General features: G+C 41.4%; 1 protein-coding gene, 1 long non-coding RNA gene and 3 other non-coding genes across 5 annotated transcripts; 1 reads left to right on the top strand and 4 right to left on the bottom strand.

Annotated features, from left to right (window-relative positions):
- Nucleotides 1-29: 29 nt before the first annotated feature.
- On the bottom strand, nt 30-7,115 carry EIF4A2 (eukaryotic translation initiation factor 4A2). The gene is made up of 11 exons (XM_069024263.1): nt 7,013-7,115; nt 6,110-6,155; nt 5,890-6,022; nt 5,493-5,632; nt 4,144-4,312; nt 3,845-3,954; nt 3,577-3,720; nt 3,054-3,191; nt 2,677-2,766; nt 2,354-2,433; nt 30-841 (listed from the first exon to the last, which is right to left on the bottom strand). The coding sequence occupies exons 1-11, from the start codon at nt 7,039-7,041 to the stop codon at nt 697-699; spliced, it is 1,224 nt and encodes a 407-aa protein (XP_068880364.1). The 5' UTR covers nt 7,042-7,115; the 3' UTR covers nt 30-696.
- On the bottom strand, nt 2,845-2,972 carry LOC138115732 (small nucleolar RNA SNORA63). The gene has a single exon (XR_011153639.1). It is a non-coding gene; the product is annotated as a small nucleolar RNA SNORA63 (small nucleolar RNA).
- On the bottom strand, nt 3,349-3,529 carry LOC138115740 (small nucleolar RNA SNORA81). The gene has a single exon (XR_011153647.1). It is a non-coding gene; the product is annotated as a small nucleolar RNA SNORA81 (small nucleolar RNA).
- On the bottom strand, nt 5,709-5,779 carry LOC138115742 (small nucleolar RNA SNORD2). The gene has a single exon (XR_011153649.1). It is a non-coding gene; the product is annotated as a small nucleolar RNA SNORD2 (small nucleolar RNA).
- Nucleotides 7,116-7,212: 97 nt separating the features above from the next.
- On the top strand, nt 7,213-19,137 carry LOC138114610 (uncharacterized). Its single transcript, XR_011152691.1, has 4 exons — nt 7,213-8,050; nt 8,852-8,904; nt 15,651-15,762; nt 19,075-19,137. It is a non-coding gene; the product is annotated as an uncharacterized lncRNA (long non-coding RNA).
- The last annotated feature ends 1,618 nt before the right edge of the window (nt 19,138-20,755 follow it).

Genomic DNA, 20,755 nt, shown 5'->3' with positions numbered 1-20,755 from the left:
CCCTCAACCCAAGAAGCAACTATTTACAATTTAAGTGAATATAGAAGTATTTTATTGAACATTCAAACTTCATTAAGACATGTGCAATATGGCAAATTTTACTGGGTTTAACCCTAACTAAGACAATAGTATGATTGCTTGCTTGCTGGGGCTTAGCAACAGGGTCCAGATCACACTTACCACTAATTAAATACTTTATTGAATAAATACATATGAAACAAAATGAATTTTAATGCTCTTATAAAAGTTTAGAGATTTTGAAAGGCCTTTCCAATTTAATCTGAGGTGTAAGTACATACAATAAAGGAAGGTAGGCTAGTTTAACATAATTGGCTGACTTTATACAGCACTTATATCTTTTAGTCCATAAGTAAATTATTAAATGATAAAGAACATCTAATACAACCACTTCTATGGAACTAGGAAATAAATTTCTAATAAAGAAAAAATTTACAGACCCCATGACTTTCCACCCAACCCCAACAGTCTAACCCTAAAGTGGACAAAGCCAATGGCTTTCCCCACAAGAGCTCACGACAGAAAGTCGCTTCTCTTTTCAAAAATCTGTATTTCTGATCCGTAATGAGCATTGAGACAAGATTCAATATATCCCCGAAGAAAGAAGCACAATGCGCGTTGTGAATCACCTATTCAGCAACAGCGAGCACTGGATTCACAACCACCTCATCCCGGGGACTAAATGAGATCAGCCACATTCATCGGCATCTCCTCCACTGTAGTATTGTAGAAAGTCTCAATGTCTCGCAGGATCCTCTTGTCCTCTTCAGTGACAAAATTGATAGCCACACCTTTTCTGCCAAAACGGCCACCCCGGCCAATTCTGCACAAAAAGAGAACAGATTTACACCCACATTAACCTCTCCCATCTGCTTTATGTGTTTGCAAGATCCATTCATTAACTGCTGCTCTTATCTGCCACAGGCCAGTCCATGCTGCCTTAACAGGACCAGCTGCCACCCAAGTCACATCTGGTCAGGAAAAACTAGCAGCTGGTGCCAGCAGCACAGCAGGTCCATCCCGTGGCAGGCAGCAGGGCACACACAGTTACTCTTTGGCTGCAAAGTAAGATCTTTATTTAATGCTCGGTGCTGTGTTCTGAGGTCCTGGGTCAGTCTCCCTCCCCTCTGGTTACACTGCACACCCACCCCTCATGCATCAACTCCCAAGCACAGAGCACACAGAGGACAGGCTGTTGTTTTAACAATCAGACTGTTACTAAGTTTACTAAGTTCATCCAATTACATCCAATAACATGGAACAGCACACTGAATTTCAGAATTTTAATTCAACCTAACTGTTTCCAGTGGGAAAACTTAGGGTTTTTGTTGGTTTTCTTTAGAGAGCAAAATCCAAGTTCAACATTTTTGTCTAAGCCCACATCAGTCACTGACACACCAGTGCAATGTGGTTTAGTTTACATCCACCATGGGCTCCACCTTCCTACAAACTGCACAACAGAGCACCTTGCCAGCAAGAGCTAAATACACAGAAAGGGCTCACAAAACTTAGGGGATAACCATGACAAAATAAATAAATAAATACCAACTCGCTCTTTATTCAAACTGTGCCGCTTACGAATCCACGTCCTAAATTACGCCGTCGTTTCTGAGCACCATCTTGTGTCATCAACTGCTGCTATCGACTCCTGTATTTTTTTACATCAAGTAATAAAGCACAGTTTACTTAATTTAGGGACAGTCACTAGAAGCAGTTAACTAAACCTAGGGAAATACTCAAATTGCTACCAGGAGAGACACACCACAGAGAAGAATCCCACTAAGAAGCCACCAAGAGCAAGCACGGCACACACAACGTGGACACAGTTAAACCTGTACAAGAGAAGGCAGCCCTACGCAATTTTTTTTCCTCAAGTAGAAAGGTCTGGCTTGTCACTGAGCAGCAGCAGCAACTCCAGATCAGCCAGAACCCCAGATCAAGCTGACCCTGCTGTCAAGAAGCTGCAACCAGTAACGCTGTCACACTTGTACGTCACAGCCTACATGACAAAAGGCAGTTCAGTCACCGGCATTTTCCCCACACCTCCAAGGTTCATCAGCCATCACTGAACCTGTTACACAACTAAGTTTTCCCACTGCTTTAAGTGTTCAAAAGTTCTGCTCCTCCCTCATTTCAGAACCACAGCTGTGCAAGGCAAGGCTTTGTTTAAAGCCAATGTGCAAGTGGTTTTATTCCCTGCTAGCTCTGAGCAGTTTATGCATGGATGCCAAGACCTCTGGTTTGGTGAGGACTACAGGATCAGGTGAGGAGGGTGTGTGCCAATGCCCACATCCAGCACAGCACAGGGACTGACTGGGGGGCAGAGCCAACTGACCTGTGAATGTAATTCTCACGATTGGTCGGCAGGTCGTAATTGATAACCAGGGACACTTGCTGCACATCAATGCCACGAGCCTGCAAAGCAACACCAAGTCTTTAATGTCATTCAGGGGCTTTTTTCAAATTTATGTATCTCGGGCTTTTGTCAAGCACATTGTTAGTTGTGAACTACAACTGTGCAGTCCACAGTGGAGCATGCATGGTCTTTGCTCTTCCAAAAAGCTCCCAACAGTTCAGGTTACAAAAACCATCACTGAATTATGAAGCTTTTGGGACAAGGCTGTAACAGGAGCATGTTCAATGTAAGACAATGCTCACCAGCAAGTCAGTAGTGATCAGGACACGGCTGGACCCTGATCTAAACTCTCTCATGATAACATCCCGTTCCTTCTGGTCCATGTCACCATGCTGGAGAATTAAAACAAAAAGTTGCAATTAGTACAGTTGCAATGCTCGAAACCAGGATGTCCTTTAAAGAACAAAGGTATGTATGAAACCCAGCGTCCCTACCTGCTGTGGGAACGAAGCAGGTAGGGATAGAAAGGAAGCACTTTACTTTAAGCAGGGGGAACGATAATACAGCACTGCACAGCTATATTATAACTTTCCTGCTTCTCACTGGTATCTCCTCATCACCATTTCTTTTCCAGTAAATACAGGGCATTTCAGAAGTGATTGGAAGTAGGAATTCTTACCAGAGCTGACACTGTGAAGTCCCTGGCATGCATTTTCTCCGTAAGCCAGTCTACTTTTCTCCTTGTATTCAGGAAAATAACAGCCTGTGTAATGGTCAGTGTCTCATACAGATCACAGAGAGTATCCAGCTTCCATTCCTGAGCAAAACAAAGATCAGGAAATGCACCATGACACAGACAGCTCAGTACATAACAATTAGAACAAAGAATAAAAAAACTTCAATAACCCATTAAGCATGCTCTTGCACACTATTGTATTCATTATAACCTGGAAACAAAGCCAAGTTTTTCCATCAATTGTGGCACCAAATCTTCAGACACAGGACACTGGACATTAAGAAAGAGGTCCACCCTAGTCCTTTTTGATCTAGTGCATAGTTTTTCTTCTTCTTGCATTTACTCTACTAGCATTATTGCAGAAACCAAAGCTCAGCCTTAGTTTCTGCAATTTTAGTACAGTGCTTTAACAAGAAGGTAAGATAACCTAACTCCTCCTACCAGAGCAATTATAACCAATACCAACCTCTCTCTCAACATTAATGTAGAACTGCTTGATACCCTCCAGAGTCAGTTCTTCCTTCTTCACCAAAATACGGATGGGATCTCTCATGAACTTTTTGGTCACTTCCAACACATCCATTGGCATTGTAGCTGACAGCAATACAACCTAGAATAGATTACTGTGTGTTACCACATACCCTGTACAATAGTTTTCATTTGTACTATTCAGTTATCAGCCACATGGTAACCAAATCTGCATCCATCACTTTAACCATGTAAAAACTTTTTACCTGGATGTTTGTGCTTAGTTTTTGAAAGATCTCATAAATTTGATCCTTAAATCCACGGCTCAACATTTCATCAGCTTCATCCAAAACAAACATTTTGATCCATTTCGGTGCTATTGGAAAAAGAGTAGCATCTCATGAAGTTTCAGAAACACCCAATCTTTTACAAACATCATGCTCCTTTAGTACTAAGCTTTCCAGCACAACTCTCTACAGTGACAACAAATACACTGAAGCTCTTAGCGGGTATGAGGCCTTCATTGGGAATTTATGAGCAAGAGCACAGTGAGATTCATACTTACAAAGATAGCGCCTGTTCAACATATCAAACACACGCCCTGGAGTTCCCACCACGATGTGCGGAGCCTCAGCCTGGAGTTTCTGCATTTCATTGCGCACATTTGTACCGCCAATACAAGCGTGGCATGTTGCTCCCATGTAGTCTCCAAGGGCCAGGATTACCTTCTGAATCTAAAATAGAACCTTCCATTAGTAGTTCGTAGGACAGTAAAGCTTAAGCCCCATTATCACTGGCTTTTATGGACTCTGGAAGCCAAGACACCAACTGAGGACTATGCAGCTCTTGGAACTGACAGCTGCTAAAGTGACTTTGCCCAACTTCACATACTTCAAGTTGCTCACTAGAAACCACGAGGCAGAGGGGCACTTAAGTAATATTTGTGTCCTTACTGGTTGGACTTGCTGACTGAGTGACTGCCATGAGACAATTCCTAAGCTGAAAGCAGGGCCACCAGAAGTGAGCTCAAGCTCTCAGCTGCTCAGGCATGCATGGTAAGCACTTGGACAATCTTCTGTGAACACTCTAAGGGCACCACTATAAGCCAGGTTTCAAAACAAGCCTCACTCTCAACAACAGCTTTAGAGTAGAACAAAGGCATAACATTCTGATCAAAGGCTCTTATTCCATTGATTTTATGGATTCTTTTTTTTCTGATTTAGCATGTTTAACTTTACCTTGAAGAACTGTCACATAGCACTGGCTATTCAGTATATTCTAGCTGGAAGTGACAGTAAGTTTTTTACTTTAAGGTTGGTTCAACGTTGCACTTTAAGACCCCACGTTGCTGATACATTTATCTTAAAAATTCAAGTGTTACTTAAGTTTTGTTACCACACACCCACTTAGCATAACAGAATACCAAGCCTTGAAGGTGAAAGAGACATGCAATTATGTTGTCAGGAAAGCATACAAAGATACAAAACCATTTAAGTAACCAAATGTGCACTGCAATTTTCATGTTGCACAACTGCACTCAAGTTTAAATAACTTCCAAACAAGTAAATTTTTTGTTTCCAATCAGTACTGTGCTTTAGTAATTTTGCTATTCTGCTGAAAACGCTCCCTCTGCTTTACACACAGCACAGCAGCTGGCTCCTGCACCCCTGCCCCAGCACACCCTCCATGTGCATCGACTCAGCTCCTCAAGGAGGCAGAGAACTTGTGGGACAGAAGCCAGTTTGTATCCTCCATTACTTCACACAAGAAGGGTTCTGAATAGATATTAATTACAGCCCCTTCATTACAGAAATCTGGTAATGTTGTCTCACAGTTGTGAAACCTGAAACCTATGCAACACACAAGGTTTTTTGGTTTGGTTTTTTTTTTTTTTTTAAACTACACTATCAATACCTGTTGAGCCAGTTCTCTGGTAGGGGCCAATACTAGTGCCTGGGACTCCTTGAGATCAATCTCCAACTGCTGCAGGATGGAAATAGCAAATGTGGCTGTCTTGCCAGTACCTGACTGAGCTTGAGCAATCACATCATACCCTAAAAAAAGTAGGATACACATTTACTGCTCCCACACGGGTCATTTATGTTAGTTTTATTTAATTCCCCTTGAAGTAAGTGATCAGTACTAAAGAATTCTCTCCATTTCAGGTCAGTCCCGAAAGATGGTGTACCATCATATCACTTTTCCAATGAAGATTAAAAATAGCTATAACTACATACTAATAAAACAACATATGCATTTTACAACGCTTTCCTAACTATCCGACGTTGATATTAATGAATCGATTGCATACCTTTGATGCATGGAATAATAGCTCTCTGCTGAATAGCTGAAGGCTTCTCAAAACCATAAGCATAAATGCCCCTCAGAAGGGATTCTTTTAAATTCATATCATCGAAATTGTCAACAATCTCATTCCAATTGCTCTGTAATGAAGAAAGCATAGAAAATAATAAATTCAGTACCCATGTCCACCAGTGTATAAATTCTCAGGTCAGTTAGTAAGTGCTCACCTCGATGACACCATCGGGCTCCATTCCCTCTGGGCCGCCATGGTCTCTGCCATGAAAGAGAACACGCTGTTAGCACAGAAGCAACCACCCCGCAGCAGGCGAGCTGACACCTCGGCGGCGAAAGCGGCGGGACCCGTGACAGATTATCCCAGCAGGTGCTCTGAGCTTCTACCAACGGGCAAACTCCTACCCCTCTCCCTCAGTGGCTTGGGCGCCACAAAAGCCCATCCCCAGCTCCCGGGGCCGGGCTCGATACCGTGGGCACGGGTGCACCGAGCGCGCGCTCCCGCGGCAGCGAGCGAGGGGGGGGGGGGGGCGGGCGCGCTCCCGGCGCTGCTGCGGATCCCCCTGCCCCGCCCCGCCGGGGAACTCTCGCGAGAGCTCCACCCCTGGGATTGCGCAAACCGGGCGCTGCGGGCGGACGGCGCCGGGCGATCGCCCGGGGGGGGGCCTCCCCCTCCCCCCCCCCCCAAAAAAATAAAATGGTCTCTCCCTCAGCGCGGCCCGAAAACCCGGGGCGAACAGACGGCACGAGGGAAAAGAGAATGTCAATTAAAAAATCCACAGAAAGGCATCTGAACTACAATTCAGCTGTATACGAATTTATTTCGATAAAGCCCTTTTCAGGGCTGACTAGACTGCTAAAAAAGCCGGTAACGAAAACCGAGCCCCGAGGACTAGAGCTAAACGGTTGCTGAACCGAGAGCAAGGGGAGCGCAGGGACAGAAACGTCTAGAACGGGAGGGGCCAGGGCGCAGGGCTGATTGACCACAGCGCCCTACCTCCCCCAGAGCGCTCCAACTCCCACCACTCCCTCTCTTTAGACTCTTCCTCTCTCCCCGGCCGCCCCCACACAATCCACGGAGGCTCCAAATGAGGAAAGGGCCCAGGCCCCCGCCATACCTGCTATAATCCGCGGAGCCCCCTGACATGTTCCGACCACCAGCTCTGTCCTCAACTGAAAAGGCAAGCCCTCCGCGGCGCCCCCCTTATATACCCGCCCTGCTGCCGGACTCGTTGCGCTCTGCTCTGCGCATGGATATATATCTCATGCCTCAACCAAAAAAGCACGAACCCCCCCGGATTAAGCCCTCTGTCCTAAGAGAGTCCCGTCACGCGACTGTCTGAGTTAATCCGAAGGTTGTGTATGAACCTCTCGGGTCTGCGAGGTTACGTAGAATATGGAACTACTTTTTTTTCCAGGGCGCGGAAGGATATTGCACCATTGAGTGCGTCACAGCGCCCCACTCCTTCCTCCCTCTGCCTTCCCCTCCCCCCCGCGCGCACGGGGTTTCCCGGCCTGGCCTCTGCTGCAGCGCGGGGAGGGAGGGGGCAATGGCGGTGTCGGCTCGGCTTGGCTGAGGGGACAGCGAGCGGCCCTGCGGCAGTGGCTGGGGTTTCATAGTAGCCTGTTTTCGTGGCCGCGTTTTCCTCGCCGTGCTGGTTGTTTTTAAAGCCCCGGAGTCGGGGGGTGACGGAAGAGAAAGAGGCTTCCTTGGGCGGGGGCCGGTGGCCGCGCGTCTGCCCCATCCGCACACAGAAATGGCTCCCGTCTCCTCCTCCTCCTCCCTGACAGGCGAAACACACCTCGAGCTGTCCCCCTGCGCTCCCGGGGCCGGGGCAGCGTTGGTCATGAGGGGCAGCGCTAGCAGCTCACGGAGAGGCCCTGAGGCGAGGGGAGCAGATGGAGGCGCCTCTGAGGGCTCCCGGGCCCTGCTCAGCCCCGGGCTCACACGCAGTGCAGGCCGGCGGGCCCGTGGCTGAATCGCGCAAACTTGTCCCGAGGCCCTAAGGGTGGATCATTCCTGAAGGGGATGCAGGAGTATTTGTAGGAGACAGGTTAGGTGGTCCTCGGGTGCTGCAGAGTGTACGGTGCTGTGATGTGCTGCAGGTCGCAGTACAGTGGTGTCCACGAAAAATCCTGTCAAGAATGATTTAAAGGTTAGTGCAGTCCAAAATCAAGCACTAAGAGAACTGTTACTGTGCAAACCGATTCCATGAGCATGCCCAAGGCTTTCATACTGTGGTATAAAAAATATCGATCCTTTTAGTGCTCTTTTCAAGTTCTACAGTAATCTATTCATCAGTATTTCTCATGGAAGCAAGTAATATAAATTGTAAGCAATAATTTTGTGCCAACTTTATATGGTTTATGTGTATCACTTTGCAATTTGTTTCCATAGTGATTATATATGAAGGCAGTGCTTGAAAAACTCAACCCTTTGCTTGTCTAGACTATTGTAAATTGCCTAGAACCATCTAGAATATCCATAAAGGGAACATCTCAAAGACTGTATATACCTTAAGTCTTGCTGTGGTAGCATCTGTAGAAATAGCACAACCTACCACATTCCCAGCTAAATTATATAAATGCAGCTCCACTGTCAGCCCATCCTAATGCTCTCAAGTTCTGTCCACCCATGGTGGATAGAAAATACTGAGGATATTTCTTGTGTTTGCAGTTCTGATAGACATGCAACAACAGCCAGAGGCCTTTTAAATGAATGATGCCTGTTTGTGTGGACTGTTAACCTCTGGCTGCAAAACAAACAGGATGAACTGAAGAAAGAATGTGAGCACAGGTTTGGGATGGCACAGTTAGATTTCCCACTAAAGTGATTTGAGTCTAAATGGAGAAATAATACTACTGAATGTTAGTTAAGGATCTTGAATATTTATTAAGAAAGCTGTTGAATTTGATTTGATGAATATTTTTATTCAAGTACTGCATTTTTGTCTTAGTAGATTTGCAAATCTGAGAGGAAGAGATTTCCAGGCGTGGGAATTTCAGGAAGGTAAGCCATCATTCTTCACAGATCTGAAATGGCATCTCAGAAACAAGTATCTACTTTATCTTTTCCAATAAAGAAATCAGTGTCATTTAAGATTACCTGTGTATTCAGATCACTTTGAGTGTTCATATATGACAGCAGTTTTCCAGTAGCAAGGCTTTCCTGGCTTTCTTTAAGGAGAAACTGTTCTCATTGCTCTAGTTTGCTTCAAGTCTTGTTTTTACTCCACTTGGCCAAACTTCGTTCTATTAAAAAAAAAAAAAAACAACTAGAAATTTTTTTACATTATTATCTTCAACCAAGGGGGGACAATTTAAAAAATATATATTGTTATTTATTGGCTAAAATAATGGGGAGTCTCCTGATAAGTTGCCAAGATTTCTTGGCATTAGGCAACTGCAGAGCCAAACAGCTGCCCCCCAAGCTCCTGATCACTGGCCTTTATTGAGGAGCTTGAAATTTCCCTGTCTTTGAGGATTTTGTTCATTTCTTATTCACCTGATGCTTAAATATAAAGAAAAGCCTGTGAGCATACTGATATCTGCTGTCACGTGGCTGTGGCAGGGTTTGGCAGTCTGATTGATTTATTTGGTCATGTTAGTTGTTCTGGTTTGTGGTTATTTTAATGCAGTGACACTCCTCAGTCCAGTGGCCCCTTGGCAGATGCTCTGTTTGCCTCAAGTGTTGTATGACTGGAACAATGAAATTATGATTTAAGAAACAAATCATCAGTTCCCAGGTGAAAGGCATTTATTTGTATTGATATTGCACGTTAAGGTATGAGAAAAGGAACCCAGTGTTTCCTCCAGTGGAAATCATTGACTTCTTTCACCAGATGAAAAGATGAAAAAAATTTTGTTCGTCAACTTAAAGCAAGTGGTTGAAAACACAGAATCAGTCTTTCTTTTTGTGAAACGAGATAGCAGATATCCAGATTTCTTGTACTAGTAATGACCCCTGACTGTACTAGAGGAAAAGATCCTACATTTTATATCCTTTAAAACCCATGTACAATGTTTGAGAAATATCTCTGGTTACAGTAGGGCAAACAACCTTTTCATGTGATTTCATATCTTCTTTTGTGTGCATTTGGGCCAGCGTTAGCCATACTCTGCCTGGAATGATTTATGTTCTGAACATGAAGCATCAAACTGAGAGGTACCAAAAGGTCAGATTTTGTCACTGACAAAAATCTTGTAATGACATTGGGATTTTTTGTGGTCCCCTGGCTTTAAATCTGATAAAGCTTTTTAGAGCAGCCTCAACTGAAAACTTGCTCCCCAAGGACCAGGTTCTTGTTATCATCAGGCAGAAGAGATACCAAGAAGACACTAATATGTCTGTGCTACTAAAGATAGGATCCACAACCACATATATATGTACACCTAATATAGTTCTGTAGATGTTTCCCAAAAAGACAATCCCAGTGAATCATGAGCTCTTTGGTGAGAGTGAACATAATTACACATTTATTAACAGGGGTAACAGATGGACTAGCTGGTTTAGCAGCTGGGTTTCCAGTGATTATTCATGCAGATTGAAGTAAGGAGTGACGTATCTAAAGAAAGCAGTAGGAGCTGACATCTCCTGAAACTGAGCTCCAGTTGAGCAATCCCTGCTCACCAATATTCTGGCAAAGGCGGTGGTGCATTAGGAAGTCTCAGAAATGTCCTTTTAGAAATCTCATAGCATAATTTGAATTTGCCATGAAACTGCCAGGTACTTCACAGGAAACCTGCAAGATCCCAGAGTTATTTTTGTGCTGGTGCCAGAGTTCTGACTGTCTATTATTTGATTGCCATGACTAGCAGGGCAAGGAAAGTAATGGTAAACAGACAGAGTTTGCTCACAGTAGGTCATGTTAAGGATCAAGATGATTTGTTAGGGTGTTGTTAGCAAGAAGTAATGTTTTTCAGTTCATCACTCCCAAAGGATCCTGCCTAAACAAAAGCACGCTTCCTCAGATGTAGGAGGGGATAGGAAAGATTCTGGAAAACCTCCAGGGTAGAAAGAAAGTCCAGATTCCTGGAGTCCCATGCTTGTTATTTAAATGCAGTCAGGGTGTCATTAATGCTAACAAGCATTTTTGGTCATTCCATTGAAATTACAATCTAAAAAAGCTAAACAATAAGAATTTATCAGATACAGTGTTTTTAATGGATTGAGAATGCTGGCTTTGTATTCTCTAGTACTTTAGTGTAATCTGAAATGCACATTATGGTGACTTTAGTACACTGGGCTGCTAGGCTTGCTTTGTCATCCTTTTTTAAAGTTATTTTACAACTTTGTTATGTTTTGACAGATATTTCTAGTCTTTGTAACTGTAGTCAAACTTATGTTGTGAAATCTCAGTGATGTCCCTGTTGGGTGAATTGAAAGTACATGCAGAATTTCATCTCCCTGTCCAAGTTCTGTCTCACTGAATAGTTGTGCACTAGGCCAATAAAGAACATAGTCAAAGATGCTTAAATTTCTTAGGTGCCAAGCACTATGGAAAGCCAGTGGGATTTAATCTGCTTTGGTTGATTCAATTGTCCCACATGCTCAGTCTATTCAAGATATTCAGGCTTGTGCAGAGGATGTGGGGTGGACTGGGCTTTTTGCTGGCCAGCTGACTCACTTGTCTGAAATGTATGTGGAGTGGTTTGTGGCTTGTGCTTCCTAATTGCTAGGAGCACACATCTCCAAGGAGTGTTCCTGCTTCAGTTGTGCAGGATTTTGGTTCTTAGCCTAAGTTCTCTCATTCCCAGTAGATTTTTTTCTTGATTATAATAATTTGTTAAACTATTTAAGACTAATTTACTTGGGTTTGTTTTTGTTTTTTTTTAAAGAAACAGCAAAGTTGTGTGAATTTAGTCTTTCAGGTTACACATCTGTTAATTCATCTCCTCTTAGAGTCTGGAGTTTAAATTCAGACTCATAGTGACCCTCCTGCCTTCAGAGGTTTGAAGTTATTTGTTACTTATTTCTTATTCTGGAATAATGAAGTTCTCACTGAATTTTTAAGAAAGATGGTGTTTCTTTTATACAGTGGAACAGTTCTTGTAAATTGCTGCTGAAGAGGAAGCAGCAGAAGTGCTCTAGGCCCTCAGAGGAACCTTGGTTTCTCAGCCCTCTCTCAGAGGGTCAATAAAGAACTAAGGGAAGTTAATTACTACATATTTTTATAGTGGGTATCGTTTCATTCAAAACTTAAAATTTGTGAAAAATTCCCTTTTACTTTGGTTAGCATTTGGTTGGTCTTCTAATAAAAGACTAGGGTTAATTCTAGAAAGTCAGTATTTAATTTCTTGGTGGAAGCATGTACATTACTGTTAATTCTTTAAATGAGTGTACCATAAGAAAACTGTCATATGGAATCACTTATGGTGGTCTTGTAATTTTAGTAACTATTCTGGTAATAAGAAGAATGTTGGCACAATAAAATCTTAACCTAAATACTTGAAACAGAAATATACTTTTCTTTCAATGATTTTTTTAGTCATCCAGTCTTCTGCATGCTATAAAGCTCAATAATTACAGTTTTAGTCTTGAATGTTCTTGACTGAGCAATTAGATTCTTTGTTTCCAAGTTTTCAAGGTTTGTAATCAAGCCCAGGACATGGAATCAGTTTAGCTCTGCTCTCTGTTGTGTTAAGGACTCCTAGTGTGACCACAAACTGGAGTTTTAGCACTAAAATTGAGCAGATGATATTTATTAGACTTGCCACTGACTTTCATTGGAATGAGAGCACTTTTTGCACTTAAGTTTTCTTCTCTGTAATGTGGGGGTGATAGTATTTGCCTCAGAAGTTATGTGTGGGCAAATCCTTGAAGAATGTGAGGCTCAGGAATGGAAGGAGGCCTAGAAATCTTGATAGAAGTTGCAGGCTACTTTCAGGGTAGAGTTTGTTCTTTATACTACAAAAGTAAACAAAGCTGAGAGATGAACCAGGTGGCAGATGATAACACCCTGACGCAGTTGTGGTTACATTTAGTTTTTAAGTCATGAAATACTGCATGTCATATATTTCTGTGAGACAATCTGCAAAGAACATTTTTTCCACTTCTGAGAGAAGGATGAATATAAGCCTGTGCATTCTTGTGAAGAAAACCCTTTTCTTTCTGCTATTGGTTAACCATCTCTGCACGTTATTTATTCTCATGATTATACAAATTTGCAATGCACTGACATTGCTTGAGCTTTTTAATTGCTGATTTCAGTTGGTTGAGTTTTGGAACAGCCACTGCAGGCAGACCTGTGTTCTGTATTTATTTGAGTACCTTTCCTCACTGGTAAAAAAGTTGAGTGTTATGTATTTAGTAGGAGGAAGTAATGCATGTGAACCAAGCCCAAGATGAAAACACCAGGAAGGCCAAGCAGGTCTTTGACTTTTACTGGGGTAAATTCATGGGACCAGTTTGTGGTAAAAAAAGTCATAATCTCTAATGTGTGTTGTAGATATGGGTACCTTGGTAGGTGCCTTGTGTCCTGACTGGTGACAGCAACAAGCCATGTGACTCCGTCCTTCCCCATCCCAATCACACTTTTGGACGTCAGAACAAACACATTGTGCTTTTCAGAGTGTGTGTCCAGCGCTGTGAGCTATGAGAGCCTATCTCAGATTAGTGACAACAAAATGTCTGGTGTTATCAACTGATACAGCACTGCACAGAGAGCTTTGCTTTGAGTGTATTACAGGTCTTTATTGTCAGAATATTTCAAATGTGTACATCCCTAAGCAGTAAGACATCTCAGAAATAGCTTCATTTGTCACTAACAGAAGCTCTTTCTGTCCATATCCAGCATTGTCTATTAACTGAATTCTCTTGTTTCTTCTCTATCAGAGCATTTTAACCTTCACAACAGTTTTTTGCAGTTTACAGACCTTGTTACAACATGTAAGAGTTAACAATAAAGATAATTACTTTGTCATTAATAAAATGAACAGTGTAATCAGAAGTATTGGCCTCAAAGTAAATCTTAATTTCTACAAGCTGAAAGTTCCCTACTGAGCTTTACTTTTCATAAGAAAATTGAGACTGTTAATTTCTTCAGGTAACTGTAGCTCAGATTCCCCAAGTTTTGTTTCTGTCACTGATACTGGCACAATGTGAAAATGTAGATGAGTAGTTTCAGCTTTGTGCCCTTCTTTCATCTCTTTGGAAAATGGAAATGATCGTTTCTCTTTGAAGAATCTCTTAGACTGTAAACTGTTTAAAGCTGGGGCTGATTGCTTTGTGATCTATGCTTCAGTCTGCAAAGCAGTCAGCTCAATGGGGGGAAAAGTTTAAAAAAGTTTAAAAAATTAATCAACATTGTGACTTGTTTAACCATTTTGTTAGTTTGTTTTCTTAATCCTTCTGAGATTTTTTTGGATGGAAAATGAAGCTATTCCAGGGCTTTTCTCTTTAACAGTGTTAGAGATGCATGTTCTTGTCCTGGCTGAGTCTGAAACGTGTGCCCATGAAGGTGAAGTGCCAGGTGAGCTGCTAAATGTAACTGCTGTTTTTTGGGGCTTCTGTTAAGTGCTAGGAAGCCTCTGTAGGCCAGTTCTCAGCCCCAATTGTTTGTGCTTCAGTCCATCCCAGAATGCTATTCTATATTATTTTTTATGCCAACTGAATACTGCCAGATGAGACAAAAATGAGCATGTGAGGTGCTGGATTAGTAAGGAATTCAATCTTTTCCTCTCAAGTTTTGCCCAAGAACAGCTGCCCCTGTTTTCCACGTTTTCCAGCAAGTGTGGACATGGACTGATGCAAGCACAGACAGGATGCAGGCAATCCCTTTACTTCATCTAGGGGTAACTGTGGTGTTGCTCATGCCAGTTGAGGACATGCACTTTAACACATATTGTCCCAGCAATTGGCACTGGCCAGAAACCTTTGTTCTTTACACAGCAGGAGAGAGAAATGCGAGTTCATGCTGAATTGCAGGAATATATTGATTCGTTTATTTCATGCATATGATAAAAGTGATTAGATCATAAATTACTGGCAGTTTTTTGCAGTATATAAAGAGAATGTATGTGCCTCTGTTTAAGGTACTTTAATCTTGTGCTTTAATTTAAGAGCTTCTGATAATAATGGTTTCTGAGTCTTAAGTAGTTGGTTTTTTTGCTGTCATATTCAGCATTTGTTTGTAGCTCATTCTTCTGATTCATTTAAAAGTAACAAAGCAACAAATCAGGAAAATCCTAATTTCAAAGCAGGCAGATACTATAGTACTTGGTAACTACCCAATTACTTGTAGTTTTTCTTTCGTTGCTTTTTTGTTCTCTAAAGCTTGTGTTACCATTTCTAAATGTATTCTGATATATAGTTTTCCATGGGTTACAAGACTGCAAGATTTTGTATGCCATTATTGCCTTTATTTCAGCAGGATTTTACAAAGCACTGTTTTAATTTATGTATTAATAACAAATAAAGACTGAGTCAAACAATGACAAATTGTCAGAGGACTTTATTTGGATGTGATACTGTGTATATTTTAAGCTCAGAATTCTCTTCTTTCACCTTTCTGTCCAAGAAAGCTGAATTATCACAAAGATGATTTTACAGTTAATTACTCAAAAGGAGTTTTCTGATTTCCTTTACTGTTATTCATTTGCATTGCTAATATTAATCTCTTCTGGGAATACAACCTCATACCCCCAGGAACACACTTTTTTTCTTAAATAATTGTGGAATTGTGTTTGCTGATTTACATTGCATCAGAATTGTCTTTCCTGATTTCCTGGGCTAACAGACTCTGTATCTTTATGCAGAAGGAAAGAGAATGAAGTGAAACTGTAAAGGACTGCTGCCTCAGAACTGCTGTTGCCATAGAGCTGCTAACGAGGAAAAAAACTGCAGCATGGATTTCTTGTGCTGTTGAAGGTAAGATGAGGGCACAGCAAAGACTGTAGGAGGGGGAGGGGAGGCGAGGCAGAGGGAGGGAGAAGAGGAAGAAAGTCTGCGTCCTTGCTGTCTAAAAAAGGAAATTCGGTGTCAGTGTTCATGAGCAGAACTGCTGGTGCAGAAGAACAAAGCTATCTCAGTTGTTTAGGGTAGCAGGAGTGATGAGCAAGCAAGCACACTCCCATGCTTTCAGGAGGAAATGCTGCAAAGAAAGGAGGGAGAAGAAGAGTGACTTTTTCCTTTAGAAAATACTCACTGCTGCTTCAAGGTAGCTGGTCTTTGATACTACTTTGGCATTAACGTTATTACCCTGGGTAAAGACAGCTGTGAAAAAAACTCAGTAGGGAGATAAACAAGAGGAAAACGTAGCGGTAAAAAATTCAGCATAATCTTGAGCTGATTAATTCTGTTTGTATGTATTAAAATGACTCAGGTGTTACATTCAGCTGTGCAGTGCTGTGAAACCTTTCAAAATGCAAGTGAAATTATGTTTTTTGTGGTAAGATTGTTGGGATATGTTGAGGTGTTATCAACCTTTTATCAATGATCTTTTGTCTTCTGTTATCTAAGTAGATGTCTTTTGAGTGGAAATGTATAATAAATAAATAAAAATTAATATTAGATGCTCAAGAACACTGACTATAGAACCAACACCAGACATGCTTTCTGTGGCATCTCTTCAATGAGGCAAGCTTTATACTAGTCTAAGACTTCAATATCATTGCAGAATTATCTGCAACAGACTCATGCAAAAGCTGCTGCTGCTGTTTCTACATCTGTCTATCATGTTATGTATTTTTGCTATCCTTCACCTGCTCACTCTTTCTCTCAGTCGTTAGGATGTTTCTGAAGCTGCTGAACCCATGTACCCTGCACAGCAAACCCAGCACACCTGCCATGTTTGCACGGCGGGGCCTTGAGGAGAATCAAACAAACTGTGGAGGCAGTGATAGCACTGTCTTAGCTATGTTGATAACTCCTGTGTTGGTATTGCTTAACCATCTGTTTGCTGTGTTATTGAGTGTGCTTGGATAGATCACCCCTTTCTCACAATTCCTTGTTTTGCACTTTATCACCATTTATCAAACAGTGTTCGACTGTTCTCCTGGAGGCTGTTTGCAGTTTGGGTCAGAGTGAATTTTTTTTCTGTAGCAGCCTGGTAGTATGGTTGAGATTCAGTAATTCAGGCTGTAAGTGTTAGAGATTCAGATTTTTATTTTTAGTATTACCATCTTTCACTGTGAAATTGTTATTCTTTGTATAGAGTTTAGCTCATGCATTTCCCAGTCATGAATGGCACTGGGTGAGATATATCAATCATGAATACATAAGTTTCCATTTCTAAGGTTTGTCATGTGGAATTGGATGTTCAAGTGTATTTTTACTAGCCAGACTCATTTTGTGATTCAGACTAATTTTGTCAAACTCGTAAGCTAAGGAAAGTTCTTCTGCAGTCTTCAGACCAATTCCTTTGATTTACTTTGGTCCCTAGTGCACTCGGGGTTCATAACATCCTGTTAAGGTTTGTGAAGGTCCTCTGAGCAAGTGGGTTCTTCAGAGGTGATTATTCAAACAGGTATGACTATATAATAAGCACCTCTTTGTAGAATAACTGCTAAAGAAGGAATGGATGGGCCCTATCCAGACAAAAATTTGGTGGAAGGTTAGTGTTGCAGTCTAAGATTGATTTAATAGTTCTTCATTGGCAAAAACGGGTGTCCAGAAGCACAATGTTGCTAAATGACAAGCTATTCTCATAAATTTCCAAATAGTATGAATATTTTTTCGTTCCAGTTGATGGATTGATGGTGGCTAGCATGTATTTAGAGTGAAAAAGAGCAGAGCTACAGTAGTGCTGATACAGAAATGTCTTGAGTGGAGTGCACTCACATTATAACCTTCATATTGATGATGTTCCTATGCCAAGCTGACAGCTACAACCAACAGATCAATTTGGGTCAAAGTTTCAGAGATGTCTTGGTTGCCTTATGATAGAAAAGCAACTTAATGTAGCTGAACAAGGCAGTGGAGTTGTTTGTAAATCTACTAATCTGTCCACACGTTTGTACCAAACTCTGAAGAAAGAGGAGATCTTGTAGCTTATGCTTGGTTTGCCTGCTTCTTCCACCTGGTTTATATTGTGGGAGTGATCAAGAGAATAAGGAAGTATGGCAAACATTGGCCAGAACACTCTAATCTCTGTATTTGGGCCAGGATAAAAAGCTGTTAAGCCACTAGTGCTGCTGTGGGTAATGCCAGGACTTGCACCAATTCCCCAAACACTGTAAAATATAAAAGCTGCTTTAATGGCTAATGCTGCCCATGATTACCTCTTTGAGGTGTTGCATTGCTCAGTCTTCATCTCAACCACTCCAAGTAATATCAGCTTTCTACACTTGGGCTGAGTGCTCCAAGGCCTGATTTTTGAAATGCTGAGTACCCATAATGCTATTTAAGGTTAATGGGAGCGCATACTTCTCAGCAAAATTTAAAATCAGGCTTCTGCACTCAAACAGGAGATTTTTGTTTAGCAGTCACAAGACTGCTTAAATGGTCAGTCTGAATTCTGGATTCCTTCTGGAACTGATTTTTTTTTTTCTTTTGCAGAGCCTGAGCTATGTCCCTTTATACCCCTTTGTTTTTATTAATTTTGTGAGCATTACTACTCTTTTAGTCAGTATACAGCTAGTTGAACAACTGACACATAAAAGGAAGAGAATTCAGTTATAGTAGATTTACTTCTTCATAATGTTTTATGGCATTAGTCTTTTTTTTTCTATTGGATTAAATGGCAAGAAATTAACTTCTGCTGACATGGCAAGAAATTAACTTCTGCTGACATGCTTAAGGGTTAGAATAAGAAATAAAACAATGTTCCTTTACATGTGTCTGGTGGATTTTTCAAGGCACTGAACTATAGTATTTTGGGCATGTAGGTCAAAGTCTTTTTTAAAACATGTGATAGCTCCTGTTGATGTTCTGTTGATGAGCATTATGTTCCCAAACTTGAAATCAATAATCCTCAATTCTTGTCTACCCCAACTGTTTGGTTTTCTTATGCTAATCTAAGTTTGAGTTAAAAATACATCCTTGTTCATTCTCTGCCTTAGTCTGATTTGTTTTGTTCCCTTTGTTTCTCACTCACACTATAGTATTTCTTTTGTTTCAAGCCAAGTGGTCTCTTGGCTCCTGTGATAAATGCATCCAGTGGAAGGTGGAGAGGCATGCACCAATTTAATACAGTATCTCTCATAAATATGTTTTTTCTTTTCGTTTTTAAAACAAATATAGTCCTTTGGCATGACTCTGGATTCTGCAGGGAATTCTGATTCTCTGTGGCTCAGTTTGAGTAAGGTAAGTATTTAAATGCCTGATCTTCAACCCACAGATCAGCACCATCAGTAGGCATAGCAGAAGAGATAAGAATCACTATGAGGTTTCTAATCCCTGTTACTCCATACTGGTAGGAGTTACTCCTTTGAAGGTTATGGTTGGATTTTCACTGGGCAGCAGATTGCAGGAGCTGCAGTACTATGAGTATTCAGTTGTAGCAAAATGCTTTACCCACCTAGAAAAACCTTCACTCTTTCCTTCTTAACACAGCCTTCATCTTATTTTAGAATGCAGTAGAAACATTGTGTTATTAATTACATTTTACCAAATGAACTTGCACATAAAGGTTAATTAAAACGGTGGAAGCTGCATTATACTAACGTGGTCTTGTAAACAGCAGAATTAGGAGTTGTGGGTGAGCAGCTGGTTACAGAGTTGAAAATATCTGTCCCCATTGTTATTTTTCAAGAATATTTGAGGAACTAGTACATTGGATTTGGTACAGCTCTGTCTACATGACAATGGCCATGTAGTAATGTCATTTCTAATTCTGTAGCCACTTAGACTCATTTATCCTCAGAGCTGTTATTCCTAAATTGGGAGCAATTATCTTGCTGGCTGAGAGACCTGAGAAAACAAGGAAAGAAATGGGTTCTTACATCCTATCAAGTAGCAGTGTTCATCATTAATGCTCCACATGTTCTGATGTCAGGTGTTTGCACAGCTCTCTCCTGTAGCTTGCACTGTGTGAACATAGCACTAGAGGATGATTGGAATGGCTGAGTGTGATGAAAAGGTCATGTCTGAATTATGGCAAAATTCCAATAATCTATCCATAGTAAAGCTGAGGAATTTTTCATATGGTAAGTTAAAATATATATGTTTTTTCCCATTGTCACAGATGGAATGAACAAGGGAAGGAACACATTAAATTCAGACAGCTGCAGAATGGCTGTCATGTGGCTCTAGATGTCAGCAGTATGAGTAAAAGAGAGGTTTAATTCAGACATATATTCATATCCCAGACTCCTAGTTCCAATTATCTGTATCAGTAAGAATGCGAGTTTTCTTATGCAGGAGTAGCTCTTATTTTTTTATTCATGAAATTACATTTAGAGGGTTATTTATATACTTTGCTTACAGTAAGTAACTGGCAAACGTCGAAGCTCTATTGCTAGAGCTTAATATTTAAAACAGATTGCACAGATGGGGTGTTTTTAGCTACAGTGTTACTCACCCAGAAGAAGCGCTGAATGTTAAGCCTACTAAACCGTTCCTGGCAATGACAAACCTGACAAAATTTGGCGATCATAAACCCTGTGACAAAAAATGTGCCATCTGCTGGCCAAGGAGGAAAGTGCTCCTTAGGCGCTGCGGTCCCTGGATAAAGCGCTCCAGCGATTCCGGCAGGAGGAGAAGCTGGGAGTTTTGCCGAGCTCTTCAGCAGCAGAGCTGGAACAGGCCTGGTCAGGAGCCTTCTCTCGGCAGATTCTTCCATCCGAAAGTGCTCTTTTGTGATAATTGAAACTTTCTGTGGGAACATGTCAATGAGAAATGGAAATGCTCCTTTCTAAAAATATCCAAGTATCCTGTTTCAAAATTTTTAGACATGGAACACTGATTTTTATTCCAGAATTAT

Source organism: Aphelocoma coerulescens, chromosome 9, assembly GCF_041296385.1.
Source record: "Aphelocoma coerulescens isolate FSJ_1873_10779 chromosome 9, UR_Acoe_1.0, whole genome shotgun sequence".
Classification (NCBI taxonomy): domain Eukaryota; kingdom Metazoa; phylum Chordata; class Aves; order Passeriformes; family Corvidae; genus Aphelocoma; species Aphelocoma coerulescens.
This window is presented reverse-complemented; position numbering and strand designations above follow the sequence as displayed.

Coding starts and splice junctions, on each gene's coding strand:
- EIF4A2 (XM_069024263.1), bottom strand. CDS start 7,041: ATGTCAGGGGGCTCCGCGGATTATAGCAG. Junction 4,313..5,492: donor CCAGAGAACTGGCTCAACAG/GTATTGATAGTG, acceptor GTTCTATTTTAG/ATTCAGAAGGTAATCCTGGC. Junction 3,955..4,143: donor GTTGAACAGGCGCTATCTTT/GTAAGTATGAAT, acceptor TTTTTCCAATAG/CACCGAAATGGATCAAAATG.